The sequence below is a fragment of the Narcine bancroftii genome, chromosome 4 (genome assembly GCF_036971445.1).
Source record: "Narcine bancroftii isolate sNarBan1 chromosome 4, sNarBan1.hap1, whole genome shotgun sequence".
In the NCBI taxonomy this organism is placed as follows: Eukaryota; Metazoa; Chordata; class Chondrichthyes; order Torpediniformes; family Narcinidae; genus Narcine; species Narcine bancroftii.
In genome coordinates this window covers 315,925,923-315,950,071 of record NC_091472.1, presented here as the reverse complement: position 1 = coordinate 315,950,071, position 24,149 = coordinate 315,925,923, and the positions used below count along the sequence as shown (strand labels likewise).

The following is a 24,149-nucleotide window of genomic DNA, read 5'->3' as shown; positions in this document are numbered from 1 at the left end:
CTGGGTGGTGTGGATCCTTGATGATTGCTACTGTTCTCCGATGGCAGTGTTCATTGGAGACATTCTCAATGGAGGGAAGTGTTTTTCCTGTGTCGTCCTGGGCTGTGTCCACTACCTTTTGGAGGGTATTGGTGTCCCCCATACCAGACTGTGATGCAGCTGGTCAGCTCATTTTCCACCACACCTCTGAAGAAATTTTCCGGGGTTTGTTGTGTCAGACCAAACCTCCACAAACTCCTGACGGGCTTTCTTCACGATGCGATTAGTATGTTGGGTCCAGGAAAGATCCTCTGAGATAGTGACTCCCAAGAACTTATTGCTCCCCGCTCTCCACCTCTGATTTCCCCCAATGATCATACATCTCTGGTTTTTAGAAGCTGGAGGTGCATGGGATCCCTGGTGAGGGAGTTGTTTTCTGTCGGAGGCTTGGAGGAGCCAGATGGGGTGCATAAAATCATGAGAAATAATGTCAGAGTGGATAGAATCATTTCCATAGATTAGAAGCATCACACACTAGAGGATACGTTGAAGGTGATGGGGAGGAAGTTTAGGGGAAATGTGAGCAGATATTTTACACAGAGTGGAGGGTGCCTGGAGTAGTGGAGAAGCAGATACAATAGTGTTATCTAAGAGGCATCTAAGGTTGACACATGAATATGCAGATTAAAGGGATATGTATTCTGCATCCAGCAGAGGTTTAGATTGATTTGGCCATCATGTATATCACAGACCCAGTGGCTGAAGGGCCTGTTCCTGTGCTCTATGGATGATGTACCCATGGTCCACCTTTGGTCAATGTATCCATCTACCTTTATGGAGGGAAGGGGGAGACATCCACTCTCTGCAGCAGGGTGATTTATTTTTATTTTTCTGCTGCTTTTCCCTCCATTTGCAACTCACACCTTGTGGAAACCTCCCCTGACAGGTTGGTTAGGTGGCTGTGGTCTGCAAACGCAGTTCAGTGTAACCTTGCTGATACTGCCCTGTTACCAACAGTTGGGATTCAGTGTTGGTTCTGTGGTCTTCCCCACCCTTTTTACTGTTCTAATTAACCTTTTTATTCCTTTTCTTTTCCTCTAGGAGATTGTAAATATTTACCCTTCTATCAATCCTCCAACCCTGACAGCTCATCAGTCTAACCGCGTTTGTAATGCACTTGCATTATTACAATGTGTTGCCTCGCATCCAGAGACCAGGTAATCATTTCTGCTTCCCGATTTCCTTTCTGCTCCCTGACGTGACCTTGGTTGATCTGATCCTGCTTTTGGCAAGCATTGATTCCTCTGTGCCGGGCCTTCGTGGGCACATATCCTTCTGAGACAATGAATAACAATTAACTATGAAAGAGCATTGGTTTTATGGCACTTTCCCAATCGCAGGGTAGGACTGCCATTGAAGCCATCTTAAAATTAAATGTGGAAAACCTCACAACCACTTTGTGGATGAATCAAATCAAGTCTAGACAAATTCATTGTCATTTGATTGTACAGGAACAACCTGATGAAATGCATTCCCTGGTGCTTCATGCAACCAGACAAAATACGCACACAGACAAACAATACCTATGCAGGTCAAGTGTTTCATCTAGACACATAAATAAATAAATATTGTTTTGTGCACATGAGAGTCTTGGATGGTTAGTGTGAGCAGTTCCTTTGGTTGTTTAGTCTTAATGCCCATGGGAAGAAGCTAACTGATCCCAGTAGATCATGTCGATGGGGGGGCAGGGGGAGGGGGGTGGAGAGACTGCAGTGATGCTCTCTGACACTCTCATAGACCTGTGGATTGACCTCCGATCCATTTCCCTGCAGAAACCGCACCACACTGTGATTCATTCGGGCAGGATACTCTCGATAAGCTCCTGCGGAAAGTTGACATAATGGTGTCCAGTAGCTTTGCTCATTATAGTCGCTGTTGCAACTTCCTGACAAGTGAGAAGATGCTGACCTCACGATAGAGGTCACTAGTTAAGTGAACTCTTAAGCTAAACACCATCAACTAATTTCCATGTTTTATAGATAGCCATGATGGAGTACTGGTGGGAGTTGCTAGACATCTACATCCAGTGGATATAGAAGATCCTTTGTGACTTTTTGAAGATTCAGGAAATTTTTTGATGTTTTAACCTTGAGAACATCGAACAGTGCACCGCAGGAACAGGCTGAACACAGTGCTCAAATTAAACTAAATTTATGCAGCCTACACATGATATGTTCTCTCTTCCCTGCATATTCGTGTGTTTATCTATAAGGTTCTTAACTAATATTTCATGAGCCATAGTGTTCTATAGTTCTAAGAGACGACCGCTGTATCATCTGTAGTACTGCACTGAAGGGACAGCCTAGATTTTTGGGCCTGTGTCTCAGGAATGGGCCATTAGCCTAGGGTGAGAGTTATTTCCCACTTGAGAAATTGTCCCAAAAAAAATCTGCAAAGTTTCAATAAAGTGTCCTGACCTGAAACATTTCTACCATGAATGCTGCCTGTCTTCTGAGTCCCTCCTCCTCTTTGATTGTAAAAGATTTCAGCCTCTGCAGTTTTTTGTGTTTAACTATAAAGTAGGTTGATTTTTCTGAAAATTGATGCTAGATATAAACTGAGTGCTTCAGATTTGTGTTTTTGTTGCATTGAGCAGAAGGGTACATTTTTGCATTCGGTTTGGGCATGTGATAAGATTAAAGGTTTCTGGGCTAAATTAAGAGACTGTTTGCAAGAAATCTTGAAAATACATTTTTCTCTAGACCCAAAGATCTTTTTAATTGGGGATCTTACTGAAATGGCTTTGTTACATAAATTAGATAAATTTCAAATGGCATTTTTGAGATTGGCTTTAGCAGTAACAAGGAAATGTAGAGCTGTTTCTTGGAAAGATCCGATGGAGCTTAGTTTACAAAGATGGCATTCAGAAATGAGGTCATGTATACCAATGGAAAAGATAACATAATTTAAGAGATCAATATTATAGATTTAAAAAGATTTGGAGCCCATATTTGGATTATTTTAATTTGAAAATCTGAAACTGGTCGTGTGCGGCTGGATCTCCACATTGAATAGTAAATAAATGATAGAAGTTCTCCTTATCTTTTTTTTCTTTTTTTATGGGGAGTAGGGGGTAGATTTAGGTGAAGGGGAGGGGCGGGGGTGTGGGGTGGTTAGGTTTGTAGGATTTTTTATAGATCTTGTAGTTTTTTTTCTCTGTAACCATGTAAATTCTTTTTTGATAATTTGTTAATCCTAATTCTGTAATTGTGGTTATTAGTTTGTTTTCTAATAAATAAAATATTTTTTTTTAAAATGTCGCTTTTCTAGATCCACAGATGCTGCCTGACTGCCTGAATATTCAGAGAATTTTCTCTTATTGTACTAGCATTTTCAATTTTTCTTGTAATTGGTTATACACCCTGTTATCTGGAATTGAAGCAACCGACAAAGAAAATTACAGAAAATAAATAAGTAAAATATACGAAGTTTAAAATTGGTGTGGCTCACCAATAGCTTCCCAATCAAACAGCACGCAGTCACAACCAAAGGGAAACTCATCTACCAATCCCCATTAGAGCCAGTTACTAGAGATTTTACTGTATATTGAGTTTTTTTTCTGTTGAACTTATTGGGTTATGTTTAGACTATGCAGACCTAGCTGAATATGAATTATGTTTTCTTGTGTTCTAGGTCTGCATTCCTTGCAGCTCACATCCCACTCTTTCTCTATCCGTTCTTGCATACTGTAAGCAAAACAAGACCTTTCGAGTATCTGAGACTTACCAGCCTGGGTGTTATAGGTGAGCAGGTTTATCTTCTTCTCTAAAGTAGCTCAGTGAACTGGGTGTTCTCGTGTGCACATTTCAAACAAGAAACAGTACCAAGCATTTTCCTTCTCAAGATACGACTTATACAAACACTGAAGTCTGGAGCAAGCAATAATCTTCTGAAGGAACAAGATCAGTGGGAGAAAAAGAATAGTCAATGTTTCAGGCCGGAGACTTTCAGCTTGAAAGAGATTTGGATGTGAAGGGTTCCGTCCGGAAACATTGACCATTCTTTATCTCCCACTGATGCTGCATAACCTGCTGCCTTCCTCCAGCTGGTTGTTTTTTTTGTTTCCTCCTCTTCAATCCCCATTTATTATCAAAGTTTGTTTGCTTGATTCCTGCCACCGACTCCATTGGAACTCCATCCATTTGTCCCCGGTCCTCTGTGATCCAGTATGTGTCTGTGCTTAATGTAGGTCCAGGTGACTGGCCAGTGGGTTTACACAAAGGAGATGTAGCTCTGCTTCAGGTCCCAGCAGAACATTTCCCTAGCAGACTGGCTGTGAACTTGGGAGTGTGCTTCGCTGTTTAAATCCTCCGTTCCTTTCTGCAGGAGCCTTGGTCAAAACAGATGAGCAGGAAGTCATCAACTTTCTCTTGACAACAGAAATTATTCCTCTTTGTCTCCGTATCATGGAATCAGGAAGTGAATTATCCAAAACGGTAAGGATTGAAGCAAAATATGGAAGAAACTATTTCCCCATCATACCCATACTGACTCTCTGCAAAACAATCTATATTCCCTGCTCCCAATCCAAGTGGTTTGTTCTGCTCAGGTACTCGATTTAATTTTGCCAGTGTTCTCCCAGTAATTCCACATCTCAACAGCTCACTTTGTGGAAGTTTTCCCTCTGGTCACTCTTTTTGTTCCCTGGCAGTCTCGAGATGATGATGAGAGTTGGTTGTTATTTTTCGTAAGTACAATATGCAGATGAATTGACATTCTTCCTTACTGCAGCCAAACAAGTACGTAAAAGGCATAGTAAATATAAAAGGATAGAAAAATATTCACTGTTGCTGTGATTACCCAAGAAAAGGCGACATTACAATATTGAAGAGAGATCTTTGGTGCTCCTGGAGTAGTAGTATGCTTAGGGTACAGAGAGGTTTAAGACCCTAATAGCTGTTGGTGAAAAATAAATCACTGTTTTTGAACGTGCTGGCCTTCAGAATTCTGAACCTTAGGACCCTAGAACATTGCAGCACAGAAACAGACCCCTTTGGTCCTTCAATTTTTTAAATTGAGACATGCAGCACTGTAACAGGCCCATTCTGTCCTCAAACCCGTGCTGCTCAATTGACCTACAACCCCTGGTAGGTTTTGAACAGTGGGAGGAAACTGGAGCCTCCGGGGAAAACCCTCACAAACCTGGGAAGAACATACAAACTCCTTACAAGGTTTGGGATTCAAACCCTGGTCCCGATTGCTGGCGCTGTGCTAACCGTGCCGTTCCATTCTTGTCTGTGCCAAACCATTTTTTGGCCTAGTCCCACTGATCTGCACCCAGTCCATATCCCTCCAAAACCCTCCAATCCATGTACCTGTCTAAATTCTTCTTCAATCTTAAAATTGAGCCCACATTCACCACCTCAGCTTGCTCACACCATCTGTGTAAAGAAGATCCTCCTAATATTCCCTTTAAATATTTCACCTTTCTCCCTTAACCCATAACCTTTGATCCTTGTCTCACCCAACTTCACTGGAAAAACCCTAATTGCATTTACTCTGTCTATCCCCCTCATAATTTTAAATAAATACCTCTATCAAATCCCCCCTCATTCTTCTATGTTCCAGGAAATAAAGATCTAACCTGTTTAACCTTTCCCTGTAACTCAGTTCTTAAAGTCTGAGCAACATCCTAGTAAATCTTCTCTGCCCTCTTGTAATCATATTGATAACTTTCCTGTAGTTTGGTGACAAAAACTGCACACAATACTCCAAATTTGTCCTCACCAGTGATGTACCAACCCATATATTCCTTTAAAAAAAGTTCTAAACCCTCTCTACCTCGTAACTCTCTATTTTTATCCCATCCATGTGCTTGTCTAAGAAACTTAAATGCCCGTCATGTTTCAGCGTCCATCACCGTCCCTGACAAGGCATTCCAGGCACCCACAAAAAATTACCCCTGATGTCTCCCCTAAACTTCCCTCCCTTCACTTTGTACATGACAAAGTGTAAATGGAGCAAACGCTCTGGTGTTTGCTATTCCTGCCCTGGGAAACAGGCACTGGCTGTCCACCCTATCTATTCCTCTTGTAGCATATATCAAATCTCCTCTCATCCTTCTATGTTCCAAAGAGAAAATTCCAGCTCTGCTAACCTTGCCTCGTATGACTTATTTTCCAATCCCAGTAAATCCTGGTAAATCTCCTCTGCACCCTCTCCGTAGCTTCCTTCCTATATAATAACACAATACTCCAAGTTTGGTCTGACCAGAGACCTGTAGAGTTGCCTATGAGTAGACCTCTCCACTCATAAACTCAATCCTCCTATTAATGACGCCCAGCATCCCATAGGCTTCTTAACTATCAATCTATGCGGAAACCTTGAGGGATGTATGGATTTGGACCCCAAGGTCCCTCTTCATCCACACTGTTAAGTATCCAACAATTAACACTGTACTCAGCCTTCTGGTTAGTCCTTCCAAAATGTATCACCTCACACTTATTCGGATGGAACTCCATCTTCCACTTTCCCGCCCAAGTCTGCATCCTGTCTATATCCTTTTGTAACCTATGACGACCTTCAGCTCCATCCACAACTCTTCCAACCTTCATATCTGCAAACTTACTGACCCATCCTTTCAATCCACTTACATCAGTGTATCAACGCCCTTGCTCCACTTACACTTTGTTAATCATTTATGTGCCAATGAAGAATTCTTGCTGAACCAGGGATTACGTAACACCCCTATTTATTCATGCAGCCCTCTCTGATAAACCCTGGTCTCCAGTTGTGTTCTTGTAAGCACTGTTGCTGGAAGAAGTTGTGTGGTAGAAATTTATCTGTGGGTGGTAAATCTCTGAAATTCTCTGCCCTTAAGGTGGTGGAGATTGCATCATTAGATATATTTCAGGTAGCGGATGAATACTTGAAATATTGAAGACCTGAGGCTGATGGGGAACTGGCACAGAAGTATGACCCAACACACAATGGCATCGTGAAGAAAGCATGTCATTGCCTCTACTTCCTCAGGAGTTTGCGGAGGTTTAGCATGGTATTGGAAACTTCACAAGTTTCTACAAATTTGTATGCTGACTGGCTGCATCATGGGCTGGTATGGGGACATCAATGCCCCCAAGCAAAAAGCCCTGGAAAGGGTTGTGGACACACCCCAGGACATCATGGGTAAAACCCTCCCCACCATACAGGACATTTGCAGGGAACGCTGCTGTTGGAGACCAGCAGTGATCATCAAGGTCCCACACTGCCCAGCACATGCTCTGTTCTCAATGCTACCATCAGGACTAAAGACTCACAGCACCAGGTTCATGAACAGCTGCTACCCCTCCACCATCAAACTCCTCAACAATGAACTCAATCAGGGACTCATTTAAGGACTCTTTGCACTTTTTTTTTTTGCACTGCCAGAAATTCTGCCTCACCTGCAGGAAAAACAACCTCAGGGTTGTATGTGATGTCATGTATGTACTCTGACAATCAATCTGAATTTCCAACATAGATCAGACATGCTCACATTGAATGGCGGGTCAGGCTGGTGGGGCTGAGTGGTCACCTTGGGTCAATTGTATCCTTTCTACTGATGTGGCCCATTTTTTAGTGAATCCATCTGTGTTCAGAATTGGGTCATGGCATTCTGAGGTCGATAGTGGGTTAAATGTCCCTGCTGTGTTTTGTGACCTATGTACCCTCACTCTCTCTCTGGAATCTAGGTTGCAACATTCATCCTACAGAAGATTCTGCTGGATGATACAGGACTGGCTTATATTTGTCAAACATATGAACGATTCTCTCATGTGGCCATGATCCTGGTGAGTTGAGAGAATGAATGGCCTTGCCTCTCATCGGGGTTGGGAGTTTGCCTGAATATAGCCTGTTTCATGTGACTTGTTTGAAACACGAAGGTTTCTACTTGAGCAAGATCGTGATTAGCATTTGCCCTTGGGATTTTCCATTAATAATCCCATTTGTTTCACTTTTGGCCTCAGATTAAATATCCTTTTGAACCATCCTTGCCCTCCTGAACTGATGTTTGAGGGCTTCAGTAACCACCTCACCAACACCTTTCGACCTATAAATCCACATGAAAGTTTTGAATATATTTAATCCTGTAAGAATTTTGTATGTCTCAATGAGATCCTCTCTATGCTTCTAAATTCCAGAGTTTAACTCTTGTCTATCCATCAGTCCTTCCTCCACCAGTCCCACCACCCCAGGAATCAGGGTGGTGAACCTTCACTGCACCCCCTCAATGGCTCATATTAGGAGACCAAACAGTACGCAATCCTTGCGTAACCAAGGCCCCGTACAACTGCATAAAGACCTCCCTGCTTCAATGTTCAAAACTTTCATTATAAAGGCCAGTGTAACCATTGCTTTCTTAGCTGCCTGCTGTACCAATGTTCCAACCTTCACTGACTGATGCACCATGACACCAGGTCTCATAACATATCCCCTTTTCCTCATGTGTCACCATTCAGATAATAATCTGCCTGCCCAAAGTACAACATCTCACATTTATCTGCATTATACTGCATCTGCCGTACATTTGTCCACTCTCCTAATTTGTCTGAGTCGCCTTGCAGTTTTACAACCCAGCTCAGAGATATTACTACAATTCTTCATCCAGATCATTGATATATATGCTAATGTATTAATATGGCCATTTCTAGTTACTTGCAGTACTTGCGCATCATGCTGTAGGGACAGCTAGACTCCTCTGTCTCAGAGCGTAGCTAATTAGATAATGTTTTTATTCTACCTGGCAGAATGCAGATTTTTCTCATCTTGTACTCCACCAACCTGATCTTTCCCACTCTCTCAGCCTTTTTTTTTTAAACTTTATTTAAAATTTTATGACATGAATAAACTACACAAATTAACCCCCCCCAATAATTATAACACATTAATCGTCTAATTTAAAATTAGTCCAACCCTCCCCCAAAATAAAGAGTGAAGAATTAATTAACAATGTTGTAAATAAAATAGAAAAAACCCCACTTACAAAAAAAGATAAAACTTAACAACAACAAAAATTACTAACAACAAAAAAATATCAATACTAAAATAATACCCTTAAACATATATTTAAATCAAACATAATACATGTATTTAACAAATGAAATCCACTTTAAAACTGAGTTCAAATATTAAAATCATATATCAACCACATATCTGTTATACAAAAAATCATAATTAATAATACATAAATACAGAATTTCCATTAATACCAAGTTTCCTTTATAATTCATCGAGAGAACAAAAACATCCCTTAGAAAAACAATCAGATAAACTTTTTATTCCCTTCCCCTCCCCTTATATAAAAAAGAGAAATAAAAGAAAAAAAAGTTCAAACTCTTATAAAATTCTCCATATTCTTCATTTATATCATCTTCAAAATTCTCTATCGAAATTAACTTAATTTTATTAAACTCTTCTCCCTCAATGTATTTGTACTTGATTTTCTTCTTTTTCTTCTTATCACCTTTCCCCTCATCTTCCTCTTCATCTAATTCAACATCCTCAATTTTTGACTTATTATCTTCTGTGACATCATCCTCTTAAAAAAGAGAGTAAAAAGAGAAAAAACCCCCAAGAAAAAGAGAAAAAAAAGGAGAGAAAAAAAACCTCCTAACTCCCTCTCAGTTACAATCAGAAAACAAAAAGAGTTTTTTAAAAAATTATTTATTTTTAAAAAATAATTAAAAAAACTTCACTTCTTAACCCAAAAATTAAAAAGAAAAAAAAACAGGTCGGAGGTCACAACTACCTCCTCCTGTTCAAACCGCCCAAAGCGGTAACTCCCCCAAAATATTGGGTGTGAGATAACTCACAGGTAGCTGATGACTTCTGGAAACTAGTGCCTACCCAGTTCCCTCTCCCAACTCCCATTTCATTAAACTATCATCATTATTTAAACTATTTAAACTCTTCTCAAAAAAAAGATAAAAGATTTATTTTTTTAAATCAACGTTACCACTTCAGTCACCATTGCTTCCATTTCTTTTAAAAATCTGGATCCCACCTTACATCTCTACTCTTCTCTCAGCCTTTCTATGGCCTCCTTGCATCTTCTTTGCAACTTGCATCCCAATCTGTGTGTGTCTCATCGGCAAACATAACAACCCCAGCTTTGATGCCTTCATTCATAATTAAAATAACTGAAAAGTTGAGTCCCCAGTACTGTTTCCCACAGTACGTTACATCTCTGATGGAAAAAGGATCTGTTTCTGTTAGCTCATCAATCCTCTGTCCATGTCGATTGTTATCGCCTATACATTCAGTGTTTATTTTGTACAATAATCTTTGTTGCTGCAACTTGTCAAATGACGATTGAAAATCTGGGTATAAGTTCATCCACAGGGCACGTTACTCCTTCAAATCACTCCAATAAATTTGTCATGCACAATTCTCCTTTTTGGACTGCCTTTGCCTTACTTGCCTTCAATTTTTCAAAGTTCCCTCTTTAGCAATGTTAATTTTCAACCGGATCTGAAAGCTACCAGTGTAGCTTTACCTGTCTTTATGACCATGGGGGCCTTCATTCAGACCTCCAGCACACAACAGAGCTTCTAAATGACACTTCTCAGCTCAGTAAATACTTCCCTTGTTGATTTAATCCCACCATTCCTCAGTGCTTTGTCTTCCTTCATCTTAAATGATTTCTTTTAAATATTTATTTAATTGGTCATAGAGTTACACAACATGGAAACAGACTCTTTGGCCCAATTAGTCCATGCCGACCAAATTGTATTCCAGAGCCGGTCCCATTTGGCAGTGTTTGGCTTGTATCCCTCTAATCCTTTCCTGTCCATGTAGCTGGCTATAAATGTCTTTCAATCATTGTATTTGTACCTACCTCTATCACCTCCTCTGGAAGCTCATTCCGTTTTCCCTCTGCCCTCTTGGAAAAAGTTGTCCCTTTTAAATCTTTTTCCTCATCTTAAATCTTTCCAACCACTGAAGTCTGGCTAACTGGCCTATAGTTTGCTAAAGAGTGGAGTGACATTTTGCAATTTTCCAGACCTCTAGAAGCATTCTCAACTCCAGTAATTCTTGAAAGATTAATACTAATATTTTCACAACCTTCTCAGCAACCTCATGAGGGAGCCTCTGGGATGTAGTCCCTTTGATCTAGGTGATTTATCCATCTACATCTTCCGAAGCACCTTGATCTATACTCACTTATGCCCCCTGGCTTGAATTTTTGGCATAACATAACATAACAATTTACAGCATGGAAACAGGCCATTAGGCCCTTCTAGTCTGCACCGAACCAAACACCCCTCTCTAGTCCCACCTCCCTGCACAATGCCCATCACCCTCCATCTTCTTCTCATCCATATACCTGTCCAACCTTTTCTTAAATAATACAATTGACTCCGCCGCCACTATTTCTCCCGGAAGCTCATTCCACACGGCTACCACTCTCTGAGTAAAGAAGTTCCCCCTCATGTTACCTCTAAACCTCTGCCCCTTAATTCTTAACTCATGTCCTCTTGTTTTAATCTTTCCTCCTCTTAACGGAAATAGTCTATCCACATCCACTCTGTCTATCCCTTTCATAATCTTAAATACTTCTATCAAATCCCCTCTCAACCTTCTACGCTCCAAAGAATAAAGACCTAATCTGTCCAATCTCTCCCTATACTCTAGATGCTTAAACCCAGGCAACATTCTGGTAAACCTTCTCTGCACTCTCTCCACTCTGTTTATATCCTTCCTATAATTAGGCGACCAGAACTGCACACAGAACTCCAAATTAGGCCGCACCAACGTCTTATACAATCTCAACATCACCTCCCAACTCCTATATTCCATGCAATGATTGATAAAGGCCAGCATACTAAAAGCCTTCTTCACCACCCTATTCACGTGAGTTTCTACCTTCAGGGAACGATGTACCGTCACTCCTAAATCCTTCTGCTCTTCTGTATTCATCAATGCTCTCCCATTTACCACGTATGTCCTGTTCTGATTCTTCTTACCAAAATGAAGCACCTCACACTTATCAGCATTAAATTTCATCTGCCATTTTTCAGCCCACTTTTCTAAGCTGATGTCTTGCATGGAGAAAACAGATGCAAAATATCCTTCCACTCATCCATCACATTGCTACTACTCCACCGTCATTTTTCAGCAATCCGATGTCTACTCCTGCTTCTCTTTGATGTGCTCTTTTATGTTATTTACCTTCATGATTCATCTTTTCTCCCTTTAGTGCTTTTTTTAGTTGCCTTCTGTTTGTTTTTGAAGCTACCCTATCCTCCAGCTTCCCATGAGTTTTTGCAGAACTGTAGAGGTGAGTGCAATAATGTTTAAAAGAATTTGGACAGGTTTGTGGAGAGTAAGTTGAGAGGAATGTGGGCCAAACACAGACAAATGGGATTAACTCTGGCAGACAACTTTGTCAGGAGTGAAACACGAAAGTCTGCAGGCTTGTAGTTTAAACACGGAAATGCTGGAGGTACTCAGCAGGTCCCACAGCGTCCGTAGGAGATAAAGATATATTACTGACGTTTCAGGCCTGAGCCCTTCTTCAAGGTATGACAGTTTTGCCAGTGTTGGTGAGTTGGTCAAACTGTCTGTTTCCGTGCTACATAACTCTATCTCTGGACATGCGGTGCCAAAATGGGTTCGGCTTGCAGAAACCTTTGGCCTTCACAAATAAAAGATTTAAGTGCAGGAGTTGGGATGTTATGGTGAAGTTGTGCAAGACATTGGTGAGGCCAAATATGGAACTACAGGAAAGATATCAATAAGATGAAAGAGTGCAGAGAAGATTTACAAGGATGTTGTCAGGACTTCAGGAACTGAGTTGCAGGGAAAGGTTAAACAGATTAGGACTTTATTCCCTGGAGTGGAGAAGAATGAGGGGGGGGGATTTGATCGAGGTATACAAAATGATGAGGGGTATAGACAGAATAAATGCAAGCATCCACTGAAATTAGGTGAGACAAGAACTGGAAGACATGGGTTAAGGGTGAAAGTTGAAAAGTTTAAAGGGAACATGAGGGAAACTTCTTCACGCAAACAGTGGTGAGAGTGTGGAATGATCTGATATGTAAAGTAGTGAAAGTGGGCTCAATTTTGAGATTTAAGAAAAATTTGGACAGGTACGTGGATGGGATGGCTTTGGAGGGCCATGGTCAAGTGCAGGTTAATGGGATTCAACAGAATACTAGTTTGCCATGGACTAGATTGGCCAAAGGTCCAGTTTCTGTGGTGTAGTGTTCAATTGTTCTATCAGTGGGTTTACTATTTGTCGATTGAGTGTGATCCTGAGACCCTTTGTACTTGCAATCCCAGCATAAACTACATTGCCAAGAGAATGGGTTAAAACATTTGAGGAAGTTGCTTTTACACACTCTTCTTGTCCATAGGGTAAGATGGTGCTCCAGTTGTCCAAAGAGCCCTCGGCCAGATTGTTGAAGCACGTCGTCCGCTGCTACCTACGTCTCTCTGACAACCCACGGTGAGTCCAGTGTTAGCAGGGGTCGCAATCCGTCCATGCCATGACAAAAATACAATGGTGAGGGGGAAGGGTCTTCACTGCCTTCCAAATGAAACAAGGGCAGTGAGCTCAAAGGTGACAGTGAGCTACAAAATCTCTGTTAGAGACCCTCTCTCCCTACTCACTCCATCTCCCTACCCACCCATCCCTCTCTCTCCCTACTCACCCCATCTCCCTACCCACCCATCCCTCTCTCTCCCTACTCACCCCATCTCTCTACCCACCCATCCACCTCTCTCCCTACTCACCCCATCTCCCTCTCTCCCTACCCCATCCTCTCTCCCTACTCACCCCATCTCCCTCTCTCCCTACCCCATCCTCTCTCCCTACTCACCCCATCTCCCTACCCTCTCATCTCCCTCTCTCCCTACCCCCCATCCTCTCTCCCTACCCCCTCATCTCCCTTACCCACCTCTCCCCCTCTCTACCTATCGCCCTCTCTCCCTACCCACCCCATCTCCCTCTCTCCCCCATGTTCTCCGGTCCTCTTTGCAAAATACAAATACAGACAGACAATACATGTGTAGGACATTTATTCATAGATACATATAATTAAATATTGTTTCGTTAATTTGAGAGTCTCAGATGGTCAGTGTGAGCAGTACCTCTGATCGTTCAGCATTCTCACTGCCCGTGGGAAGAAGCTGTTCCTCAGCCTAGTGGTGCTGGCTCTTCTACTCCAGTATCTCTTCCCTGACGGGAGCAGCTGAAAGATGCTGTGTGTGGGGTGGAAGGGGTCCTCAATGATTTTGCGTGGCCTCTTCAGACAATGATCCTGATAGAGCATGTCGATGGGTGGGAGGGAGACTCCAGTGATCCTCCATATTTGTTATCTGCTCTAGTTCACATGATTTTCCCCACCCAATGGATTTAGTCTCTGAGAAAAATTAGCATTTCTGGCCCAGTCCTGACTGCCTTTGAGAAAGTGTTGCAGTGAAGGCGATCTCACAGTCCTGTAGCAGAGGGAGTTCATTGGTTCAGACCCAGTGGTGAAGGAATGGTGATTTATTCCTGAGTCAAAATATTGTACGACAAAAGGTGCTGGTCCTCGCCATACTCACTGCCATTATTCTTCTGAGTGGTAGAAGTTGTGGGCTTGGGAAGTGCCCTGGCAAATCCCTGGGAGTACACAAGAAACAGTAGCAGAAGTCGACTCTCTGGCCCATCGAACCTGCTCCACCTTTCAATAAAGATCATGGCTGATCTGGCTGAGGACTTAGCCCCACTTATTTGAACATTCTCCATCACACAATTCCATTGTTGTTAAAAAAAATTGATCTATCCGTGTCTTATATACATTTAATGAGGCAGTCTCTACTGTTCCCTTGGGAAGAGAATTCCACAGATTCACCAAGCTGTTTCTCTTTATCTCCATCTTAAACCAACTGCTCTGATTTTTAAACTATGTTCCTTTTGTTCTAGTCTAAGCTGCCAGTGGAAATAACCTTCCTGCTTCTACTTTATTTATTCCTTTGATAAATTTAGAAGAACATCAGAACTAGGAGCAGGAGTTAGCTATTCAGCCCGTCGAGCCTGCTCTGCCATTCCATTAGATCATGGCTGATCTAATAGATAATTGGCTCATCTCACTGACCTACCTGCCTTTTCCCCATATCCCTTAATTCTTCAACTATGTAAAAATCAATTCAGTCTTGTCTTAAATACATTTACTGAGGTTGCCTCCACTGCTTCAATGGCAGCGGTTTCCCCTGATTCACCATCCTGTGGGAAAAGCAGTTCCTCCTCTCTGTCCTAAATCTTCTACCCTGAATCTTGAGGCTACGTCCCCTAGTTCTGGTCTCCAATATTATGTTTCTTTCAGATCATCGTTCTGAACTCCAATGAGTAACGTCCCAGGTGACTCGGTCTCTCCTCAGGAGATGATCCTTTCATTTGTATGCTTTGGGTGATGGTGGGATGGATGCCTCCCAAAGCCCTGTAGCCAGCCACTCTCCTCAGGAGATGAGCCTTTCATTGTATGCTTTGGGTGGTGGTGGGATGGATGCCTCCCAGTGCCCTGTAGCCAGCCACTCTCCTCAGGAGATGAGCCTTTCATTGTATGCTTTGGGTGGTGGTGGGATGGATGCCTCCCAGTGCCCTGTAGCCAGCCACTCTCCTCAGGAGATGAGCCTTTCATTTGTATGCTTTGGGTGGTGGTGGGATGGATGCCTCCCAGTGCCCTGTAGCCAGCCACTCTCCTCAGGAGATGAGCCTTTCATTTGTATGCTTTGGGTGGTGGTGGGATGGATGCCTCCCAGTGCCCTGTAGCCAGCCACTCTCCTCAGGAGATGAGCCTTTCATTTGTATGCTTTGGGTGGTGGTGGGATGGATGCCTCCCAGTGCCCTGTAGCCAGCCACTCTCCTCAGGAGATGAGCCTTTCATTGTATGCTTTGGGTGGTGGTGGGATGGATGCCTCCCAGTGCCCTGTAGCCAGCCACTCTCCTCAGGAGATGAGCCTTTCATTGTATGCTTTGGGTGGTGGTGGGATGGATGCCTCCCAGTGCCCTGTAGCCACTTGTTCTGCTGTGGTTCTAAGTGTCCTATTTGCCTTGTGCAGGGCAAGGGAGGCACTACGACAGTGCTTGCCCGACCAGCTGAAGGACACCACATTCGCCCAGGTGCTGAAGGACGACACCACCACCAAGCGTTGGCTGGCCCAACTGGTCAAGAACCTGCAGGAGGGGCAGGTGACGGACCCCCGGGGGATCCCTCTGCCTCCTCAGTGACCACCCGCGTGCCCAGGCTGTCTGGCTGGACCATCCGCCTCTGCCCCCAGTTCTGAAGGATGGCAGAGTGCTGCACTTGTCCATCTGCTTCTCTCTGAGATGCTGGCAAAGAAGATGGCAGCAGGATGCTCTCATCTTCGTCGATCCCCTCTTCAACAGCGGGTGACACAAAACTGCAGATGAGCTCAGCAGTTGCACGAAGCAGGCTGTCGAGACAGTCGGGGCGTTCTCCGTGTGGGAAAGCTGGACTCAGATTGGTGGAGGGCGACAGGACAGATAGCTTTCTTTTTTCTCCTCGTGTCTCCCCTATGGGATTAGTTTTGTTAGATTCAGTCCAGAGCTACCTAGAAAAGTAGCTGTCCCATCTTCCTGAGCCGTTACATTGAGAACTCATCTGGAGTGCAACCAATACTGATGTCAGATCTGCCTTTCACATTCCCCCACCTTTGTGTCTGGTTTCCATGTACCAGGATTTGTAGACCTCCTATTTGCTCTCTCTTCTCAAAGATTTTGGTTGTGTCAGACCTCACTGCAGTGAAATTTTAAAAAATAGTTTGGATCCAATCTTAATATTCAAACAGCAGTTAGCTCCATCACTTCCAAAACTTGTGCTGCCCTTCCAATGTTCTGCTATTCCACAACCCTGGATAGCCTTTTTAATTTACCCCTCTCGTCTTGCATCCAAAATTCCTTGTTTACATAGTATTGCCACCAGGTGTCCCCACCCCTGACGTCCTGTTGGTCTCCAAGTATAATCTGTGAGTTCCTTCAGTGGGATGAGCTTCTTGCAGGAAGTCGGGGGGATTCTGTGGAGGTGCAGGTTCAGCACCCACAGGCAATGAGGATGTCATCCATCTTGGGTGGGCAGTCCCTGCGTTCACTGTCCGTGGGCAACTTTCCACCATGTTCTTCAATATATTCTGCCGTTGTTTCTGTCACTCCCAGAGCTCGGGGCAGATCAGTATTCTGAGGGAATCTAAGCTGTTGTGCTGCTCTGGCTGCCAGCGTTCCAGCCCAAGACCCTGCTGTGCTCAAACGCTCATCAACCGCGTGGCCATTGGTTAGTTCTTGCACGGCTAGTGTGCTCACTGGCAGATGGCCAGTATTAGTGTGTGCCCGCCGCAGCACGCCACACTGCCTTAATGAACCCCAGCCTGTTTTTCACTAGACTCAGGGCCCCTGAGGTTCTGTGGCGCCTTGAGGACACTTGGCTGAAAATTCCCTTTCACCTCCCGGTATCCCCACGAGTGGCATGAGAATGGTGAGTGCAAGACAAGTGTGCCCTGAGATTTTCTGGGACATTCCAATCTAAGTATAATAAATATTTTTAAAATACAGTGTGTACCTGCTCATGGGTGAATTTTGTTTAGGCATATCGTAGACTGAAAGGTAAGTCCTTGATGCCATATTTGTGGCGGTGAGTACTGGGTCTTCATTCTTTGCTTCTTTTGACCATTATTCACCAACCTGTCATGAGAGATTTGGGAGTCCATAATTGGTGCCTCAAATGTCTGGTGTTTGGAAGGTACTCTGTGTCACAGAGCATGGAACAGTACCAGCACAGGGAGAGACCCTTTGGTCCACGATATCTGTGTCAACAAGGATCCTAAATTAAACCAATCGCATCAGCCTGCACTTAGTCAATATCACTCCATTTCCAGCCTCTTCACGTGTCTGTAAATGCTTCTTAAATATCACTCTCGTATCTACTTCCACCACCCCAATGCCAGTACATTAGACACCCACCACTCTGTTTTCAGCCCAAAACTTTCCTCCTGACACTAAATCTGCCCTCTCTCCCATCACTTCTTGGATTTTTTTCTCTTCTGTCCTCACAGCTGTAGCCACCTAAATGACCCTGTAACCTATTAGCCTGTGTTCCCCCTTCCTTTCTCCTATTTCCCCATCTTTTTTATTCAGGTGTCTACATTACCTTAGCCCATTGTCTATGGCCTTGTATAATGCCAAATCAAGGCCACCTGTAAATTGGAGGAAAAACTTGTATTCCATCTCGGCAGTCTTCAACCAATGGCATAAATATTGATTTCTCCAATTTCCGTTAACCTGTCTCCCCTGATATTTCTCCCTATCCCACTGTTTCCTTCTGCTCCCTGCCCACTTCCCTTCATTCTACCAGAGAGCTACCCCGTTGAACCCTCTGCCCACTTCACAGCTTTTTTCTCTTCTATCCTCCTACCCGTACCCACCTATGACTTTTTACCGGTTTGCCTATGCTCCTCCACCTGGCCCTTCCTTCCTCCTCCCCTCTTATTTATTCTGATAGCTATCTGTTTTTCTTGATGGAGGGTCCACGGCCGAAACCTAGGTTACCCTTCCTCTGGATACTGTGTGACCTGCTGGGTTTCTCCAGTACTTTTGTGTTCTGTACTTGAGCCCAGCATCTGGAGATCTTCTTTACTTGACCAGTCCAGTTATACATCTCATATGTATTGAACACTGCAGCACAGAAATAGGCCCCTTCAGCCCTTCTAGTCAGTGCAGAACCATTATTTTTGCCTCGTCCCACTGACCTGCACCCAGTCCATAGTCCTCCATAAACCTCCCAACCATGTACCTGTCCAAATTCTTAAATGTTAAAATTGAGCCCACATCCACCATTTCAGCTCGCAGCTTGTTCCACACTCCCACCACTCTGTGTAGAAGTTCCCCCTAAACATTTCCCTTTTTACTCTTCACCCATGTCCTCTGGTTTGTATCTCACCCTCAGTGGAAAAAGACAATCTAGATCTACTCTGTCTGTCCCCCCTCATCATTTTAAATACCTCGATCAAATCTCCCCTCATTCTTCTTCGCTCCAGGAAATAAAGTCTTCACTTATTTAACCTTTCCCTGTAACTCAGTTCCTGAAGTCTGGGCAATATTCTAGTAAATCTTCTCTGCACACTCTTTCTATCTTATTGCTCTCTTTCCTGTAGTTAGGTGACCAAAACTGCACACAATCCTCCAAATATGGCCTCACCAATATCATACAACTTTACCATAACATCCCAACTCCTCTACTCAATACTTTGATTTATGAAGGCTAATGTGCTCTCTTTACAACCTTATCCATCTGTGATGCCACTTTTAGGGAATTATGTATCTGTATTCCCAGATCCTTCTGTTTTACTGGACTCCTCAGGGCCCAACCATTTACTGTACATCCTTTCTTGGTTCGTCGTTCCAAAATGCAACACTTCACACTTGTCTGCATTAAATTCCATCTGCCATTTTTCAGCCCATTTTTCCAGCTGGTCCAGATCCCTCTGCAACCTTTGAAAACCTTCCTCACTCTCCACAACGCCTCCAATCTTAGTGTCATCTGCAAATTTGCTGATCCTATTTACCATGTTATTGATATAAACAACAATGGTTCCAGCACTGCTCTCTGAGGCACACAACTAGTCGCAGGCCTCCAGGCTGAGAAGCAATCATCCACCACTACTCTCTGGCTTCTCCCATCCAGCCATTGTTGAATCCAGTTCACTGCTTCAACATGAATACCCAGCAGGTGAACCTTCCTGACTAACCTCCCATGTAACAAGTACAGATTTGCAGAATAACATTTGGCATGGCCAAAGACAACATAATTTTTATATTTTGAGGTTCTGCAGGAAAGAAACTATCCTTGAAACTGATGACGCATGATCTCGCATTCGTAAACCTCCCTCCCAGGAGAGGGAATAAGAGGTCTGTCCGCTGTGGCTGCTTTTCAAAGGCAGTGGTAGGTGTTGATAATGGGGAGGATGGTGTGCAGTGGCCTGAGCCCCGTTCACATCTCTCGACCCCACTTTCAGTTGCGTAATGCTTTAATTCTCCAGCCCATTGCCACTGTGACTCTCTCCTCCGCCTCCCAACTGAGCTCCTGGGACAATTTCTCTCCTTTTAACCATGCACAATGCAACATTCCAAAATGATATTTTAACAATTTCAGATAATGAGCATTTCTGGCATGTTTATTTCGATTTCCTGTGTTCCTCCCACGTTTTACCGGTGATTGGGGATGCATATTTTGCATTGACACCTACTGCCTTCTTTTGTTACCTTATTTTTGTTACTCCATCCACTTTTATGCTTTTCAACTGTTCTCTCCCCAACCTTTCTGTGCAAATTAAAACCTGTTTATCGCATACTTTTCCCAGCTCTCGATGGGCTGTTTCTAACGGTCCTGTTTGATGAATGGAAGGGCTAGGAGAGGTGGCTCCACTGTCCCAGATTTACACTGATCACAGAGTTATTATCCTGCACCCTTGAATCTATCTCAGTTTTTAATGAACTCTTGCCTTCATCTGGCATACTTGTGCTGGGATGACCTGTTACAACTGTTACGACATTTGGAGTTTCATGCCCAGTTCTAGTCACCTAGCTTTAAAAAAGATGTCACGAAGCTGGAACGGGTCCAGAAAAAATTGTGAAACTTGCTTGGAGTGGAGGGCTTCAGGTATAAGAAGAGACCAGATCAGGTGGGGCTATTCTCCCTGGAGCATAGGAACCTAATTGAGTATTATAAAATCTTTTCCCCAAGATAAGGGAATCTAAACCCTGAGGTAATTTAAAGACGACCTGGGGGTGGGGTGGGGGGGGGGGTGGAAGAGGGGCTATGTGGAAGGAGGTGCCAGAGAAATGGTAGAGATGGGGACAATTGCAATGTTTAAAAGATAGGAATATGGATAGGAAAGGTTTAGAGGGATATGTGCTGGATGTAGGCAAATGTAATTCCCAGGTAAGCACCTTGGTCAGCCTGGACAAGTTGGGCCGAAGGGCCTGTTTCTAAGCTGTAGAATTATATGACTCACCTCTGAACTTCCACAGTCTTCAGGATAGATATTCCAAAGATTTATCACCTGAGTGAAGGAATTTCTTCTCGTTTCAGTCCTAAGCCGATCCTGTGTTCTTAGTTTGTGACCCCACCTTCTCAGCTGGGGGAAGCATCTTTCCCACGTCCAGCCCCATCAAGCATTCAGCCCAATCCCTCCTCCCTCTGGGCCAGGAACCGGTTTAGTGAAGCCTTGCCGTGTTTCATCCATCAAGGCACAGAACCCAAACCAGGCACCTGTGGAATGGAATGTGGAGCAAGTGTGAGAAAGGAGAGGGGAATGATAGGAATTCATGGGGTTCAGGATTGGTGAAGGATAGGATATTGAATCAGAGATTTGTGCAGTATGGGAACAGGCCTTTGGTCCACCTTGTCCATGCTGACCAATTTTTCATGCACACATTCCATTTGCTTGCATTTGGTAAGTATCCTTTGCCCCTTTTCCACTGCCACACTCCCAGGAATTTACTGGGACAGAGTCCAGTGAAAAAAGAACCCTGTCCGAACATCTGCATAAAATGACATAATTTAACGCCGGGTATTAACCGCTTCTACCCCTTCTCATATCCCCGGCAGTTGTGGATGCCGCCGTTCTGATAAAACAAATGGTAAAAGGAACACTGACATCCTGGGATATTAATGAAGTCATTACTTCACCACGTGTTGAGGCTGTCTAGCTGGAAGGTGCAGAGGGCAGTCAGCGGGCGACCAGGATGTGCTGTCAGCAGATGTTCAGGATGGGTGGCTAGCAGCAGGGTAGTCAGATTGACCAGGGTGGTTTGTTGGCGGGGCATTCAGAGCGACTGGGGCTGTCTGTTGGTGGAGCAGTCAGTGGGTGGCTGGGGCAGGCTATGACAGCCCCTCTTGACACTCTGGCTCCTCATCGAATCACTCGTCGGCCCCAGCGGCTCAATGCCAGATCAATGGGTAATATGGCCGTCTTCCCTACCCATAATTCCTCCATACAGCTGGAACCACTCTGCATTTCCCTGACTGGCACTGGTACTGGCAGAGCGGTTCCAGCTGTGTGGGGGATTATGGGCAGGGAGGACAGCCATTGTTTCCCATTGAGCCGCTGGTGCTGACAAGTGGCCTTGAAGCGGCTGGATGAGATGCCGGCCTGGAGCAGGGCTCCGGGGCACTCAAGTGATCCCTGGCAGCACTGCACCCCTGGGAGAATGGTGATTAACTATAGGGCTAGGAAATTAGAGCAGGTAAGGCGAGGACAGAGATGCCCCCCCCTCCCCTCCAGCAAATGGTGCCCCTGTTCTTAGCCTCACCTGCTATGCCCTAGATATGCCCATGTATCCAGAATGACCGGCATGATGTCGGCCATTGTTCTGATAAATGACGATGTCACTTCCTGCTATTGTGTATGATATCACACGGGACGTTTCCAGTTGAAGGTAGAACACTCCAATTCCTGGGTTCCTGGCAATTCAGTGGAAAAGCAATTAATGTCCCAGATAAGGGGGGCCCCAGTGGAAATGGCATAGATGGCTTCCTATCCCAGTAAATTGCACAACCAATTAACTGGGATGCCAGTGGAAAAGGGGCCTCTGCCATGCCAATTTAAATGTCTCTTAAATGTAGTGATTGCATCTGACTGTGCCACCTCCTCTGGCAGAGAGTTCCAGACATCAACCACTCTGTAAGAAAAAAATTCCTGCCTAAATCTTCCTCTCATGTCAACCCGTGCCCTCTTAGTTTTGATATCCCTATCATGAGAAAAGCATTCTCCCCATGACGAAAGTTTTTCCATCCAGGCAAAGTCCTGGTGAATCTCCTCTGCACTCTCTCCAGTGCAACCACCTCCTTCCTGCATTACGGTGATCCAGAACAGTACACAATATTCCCTGTGGTCTAACCCAGCCATTCTCAAAGAGGGGGGGGGGTCCTCTCCTGGAGTCCACAGCACATTAAAAGTCTTGTTTTCGCCTCATGTAACATTAATATTTTAATGTTTTTTTTACGTAGTTGGTAGGAGAGAAGTACAGATGAAATCAAGACTTGACTGTTTCGCAGGGAAAGGGGCCCATAAACTTTGAGCAGAGACCTAGGGGGTGCCATTAGCTGGAACATAAAAGGTTGAGAATAGCTGGTCTAACCAGTGTTTTGTAAAGTTGCAACTTAACGTCCCAACCGTTAAGTTATTTAACGATACAGCATGGTAGAAATCCCTTCCTCCCATAAATCTCATACCACCCAATTATCCTACCAACCAGGTTCATTTTGGAGGATGGGGTAAACCAGAACACCAGAGGTAACCCATGCAGGTTGTGGGGAGGACATACAAACTTAATACAGATGACAGATTAGAACCTGCGCTGTTGGTGCAGTAAAGTGTTACACTAACTGCTGGCTTTTCTGTGCCCAGCCTTATAAAGACACGCATGGCCCTGTGTTGCCTTCACCACCCTGTGCGCCTGTGAGGCCAGTTCTAGAGAGGAGTGGCCTTGATCCATATGGTCTCTCTGTTCTGCATTCCTTGGCATCCTACCACTAACTGCAATGGCCCTACCCCTGTTTGACTTCCCAAATGTATTGCTGGGACTAAACTCCATCTACCTGATCTGAATCCTGCCATAAGATTCAAGTTCAGCTTGTGTGGGCAGTGCCGCAAGGCACTGGTGAGATCAAACACAGACTGCCCAACACCCACGCTCTGTGTGTGGGTCTAAACCTGAGCGTCCTGCCACCAACCATTTCAACTCCTGCAACCATACCTACAGTGGATGTGTCTGTCCTCAGCCTTGTCTACTCCAGGGTGGGAACAAATGTAAACTTGAGGAAACACATTCCTTCTGGACAACCTTAAACATTGATTTCCCCCACCCTCCTCTGGTTCCACTGTTCTATCTTTTCTTTACCTAGCATCCAGACTGACTTTTTTTCTCTTAACTTATCCCCCCTCCCCTTTCTTAGTAGGCTCTACACCTGTCTGTCACACCTTTTGACCTAGCACCCCCCACTCCCCAAGCTTCTTTTCCCCCTTTCTGGATATCACATATTTTTTGCCCTCTGTGTCATTAAGGGGTCCTGACCTGAGAGATTGACGCCCATTCCTCCTCAGGGATGCTCCTTGGACTACTGAGT

General features: G+C 44.1%; 1 protein-coding gene across 4 annotated transcripts in view; it reads left to right on the top strand.

Moving 5' to 3' along the window:
- cnot9 (CCR4-NOT transcription complex subunit 9) overlaps nt 1-24,149 on the top strand; it is a 45,718-nt gene that overhangs the window by 12,954 nt on the left and 8,615 nt on the right. For 3 of the 4 annotated variants that reach the window (XM_069936020.1, XM_069936022.1, XM_069936019.1), the window contains 6 exons: nt 1,081-1,196; nt 3,673-3,782; nt 4,366-4,475; nt 7,710-7,808; nt 13,380-13,471; nt 16,069-17,574. In XM_069936020.1, the coding sequence (XP_069792121.1) occupies nt 1,081-1,196; nt 3,673-3,782; nt 4,366-4,475; nt 7,710-7,808; nt 13,380-13,471; nt 16,069-16,237 (696 nt within the window). In that variant the 3' untranslated portion in view covers nt 16,238-17,574. Of the gene's footprint in view, nt 1-1,080; nt 1,197-3,672; nt 3,783-4,365; nt 4,476-7,709; nt 7,809-13,379; nt 13,472-16,068; nt 17,575-24,149 lie in introns of those variants that run through there. The other variant, XM_069936021.1, reaches the window with a different exon arrangement.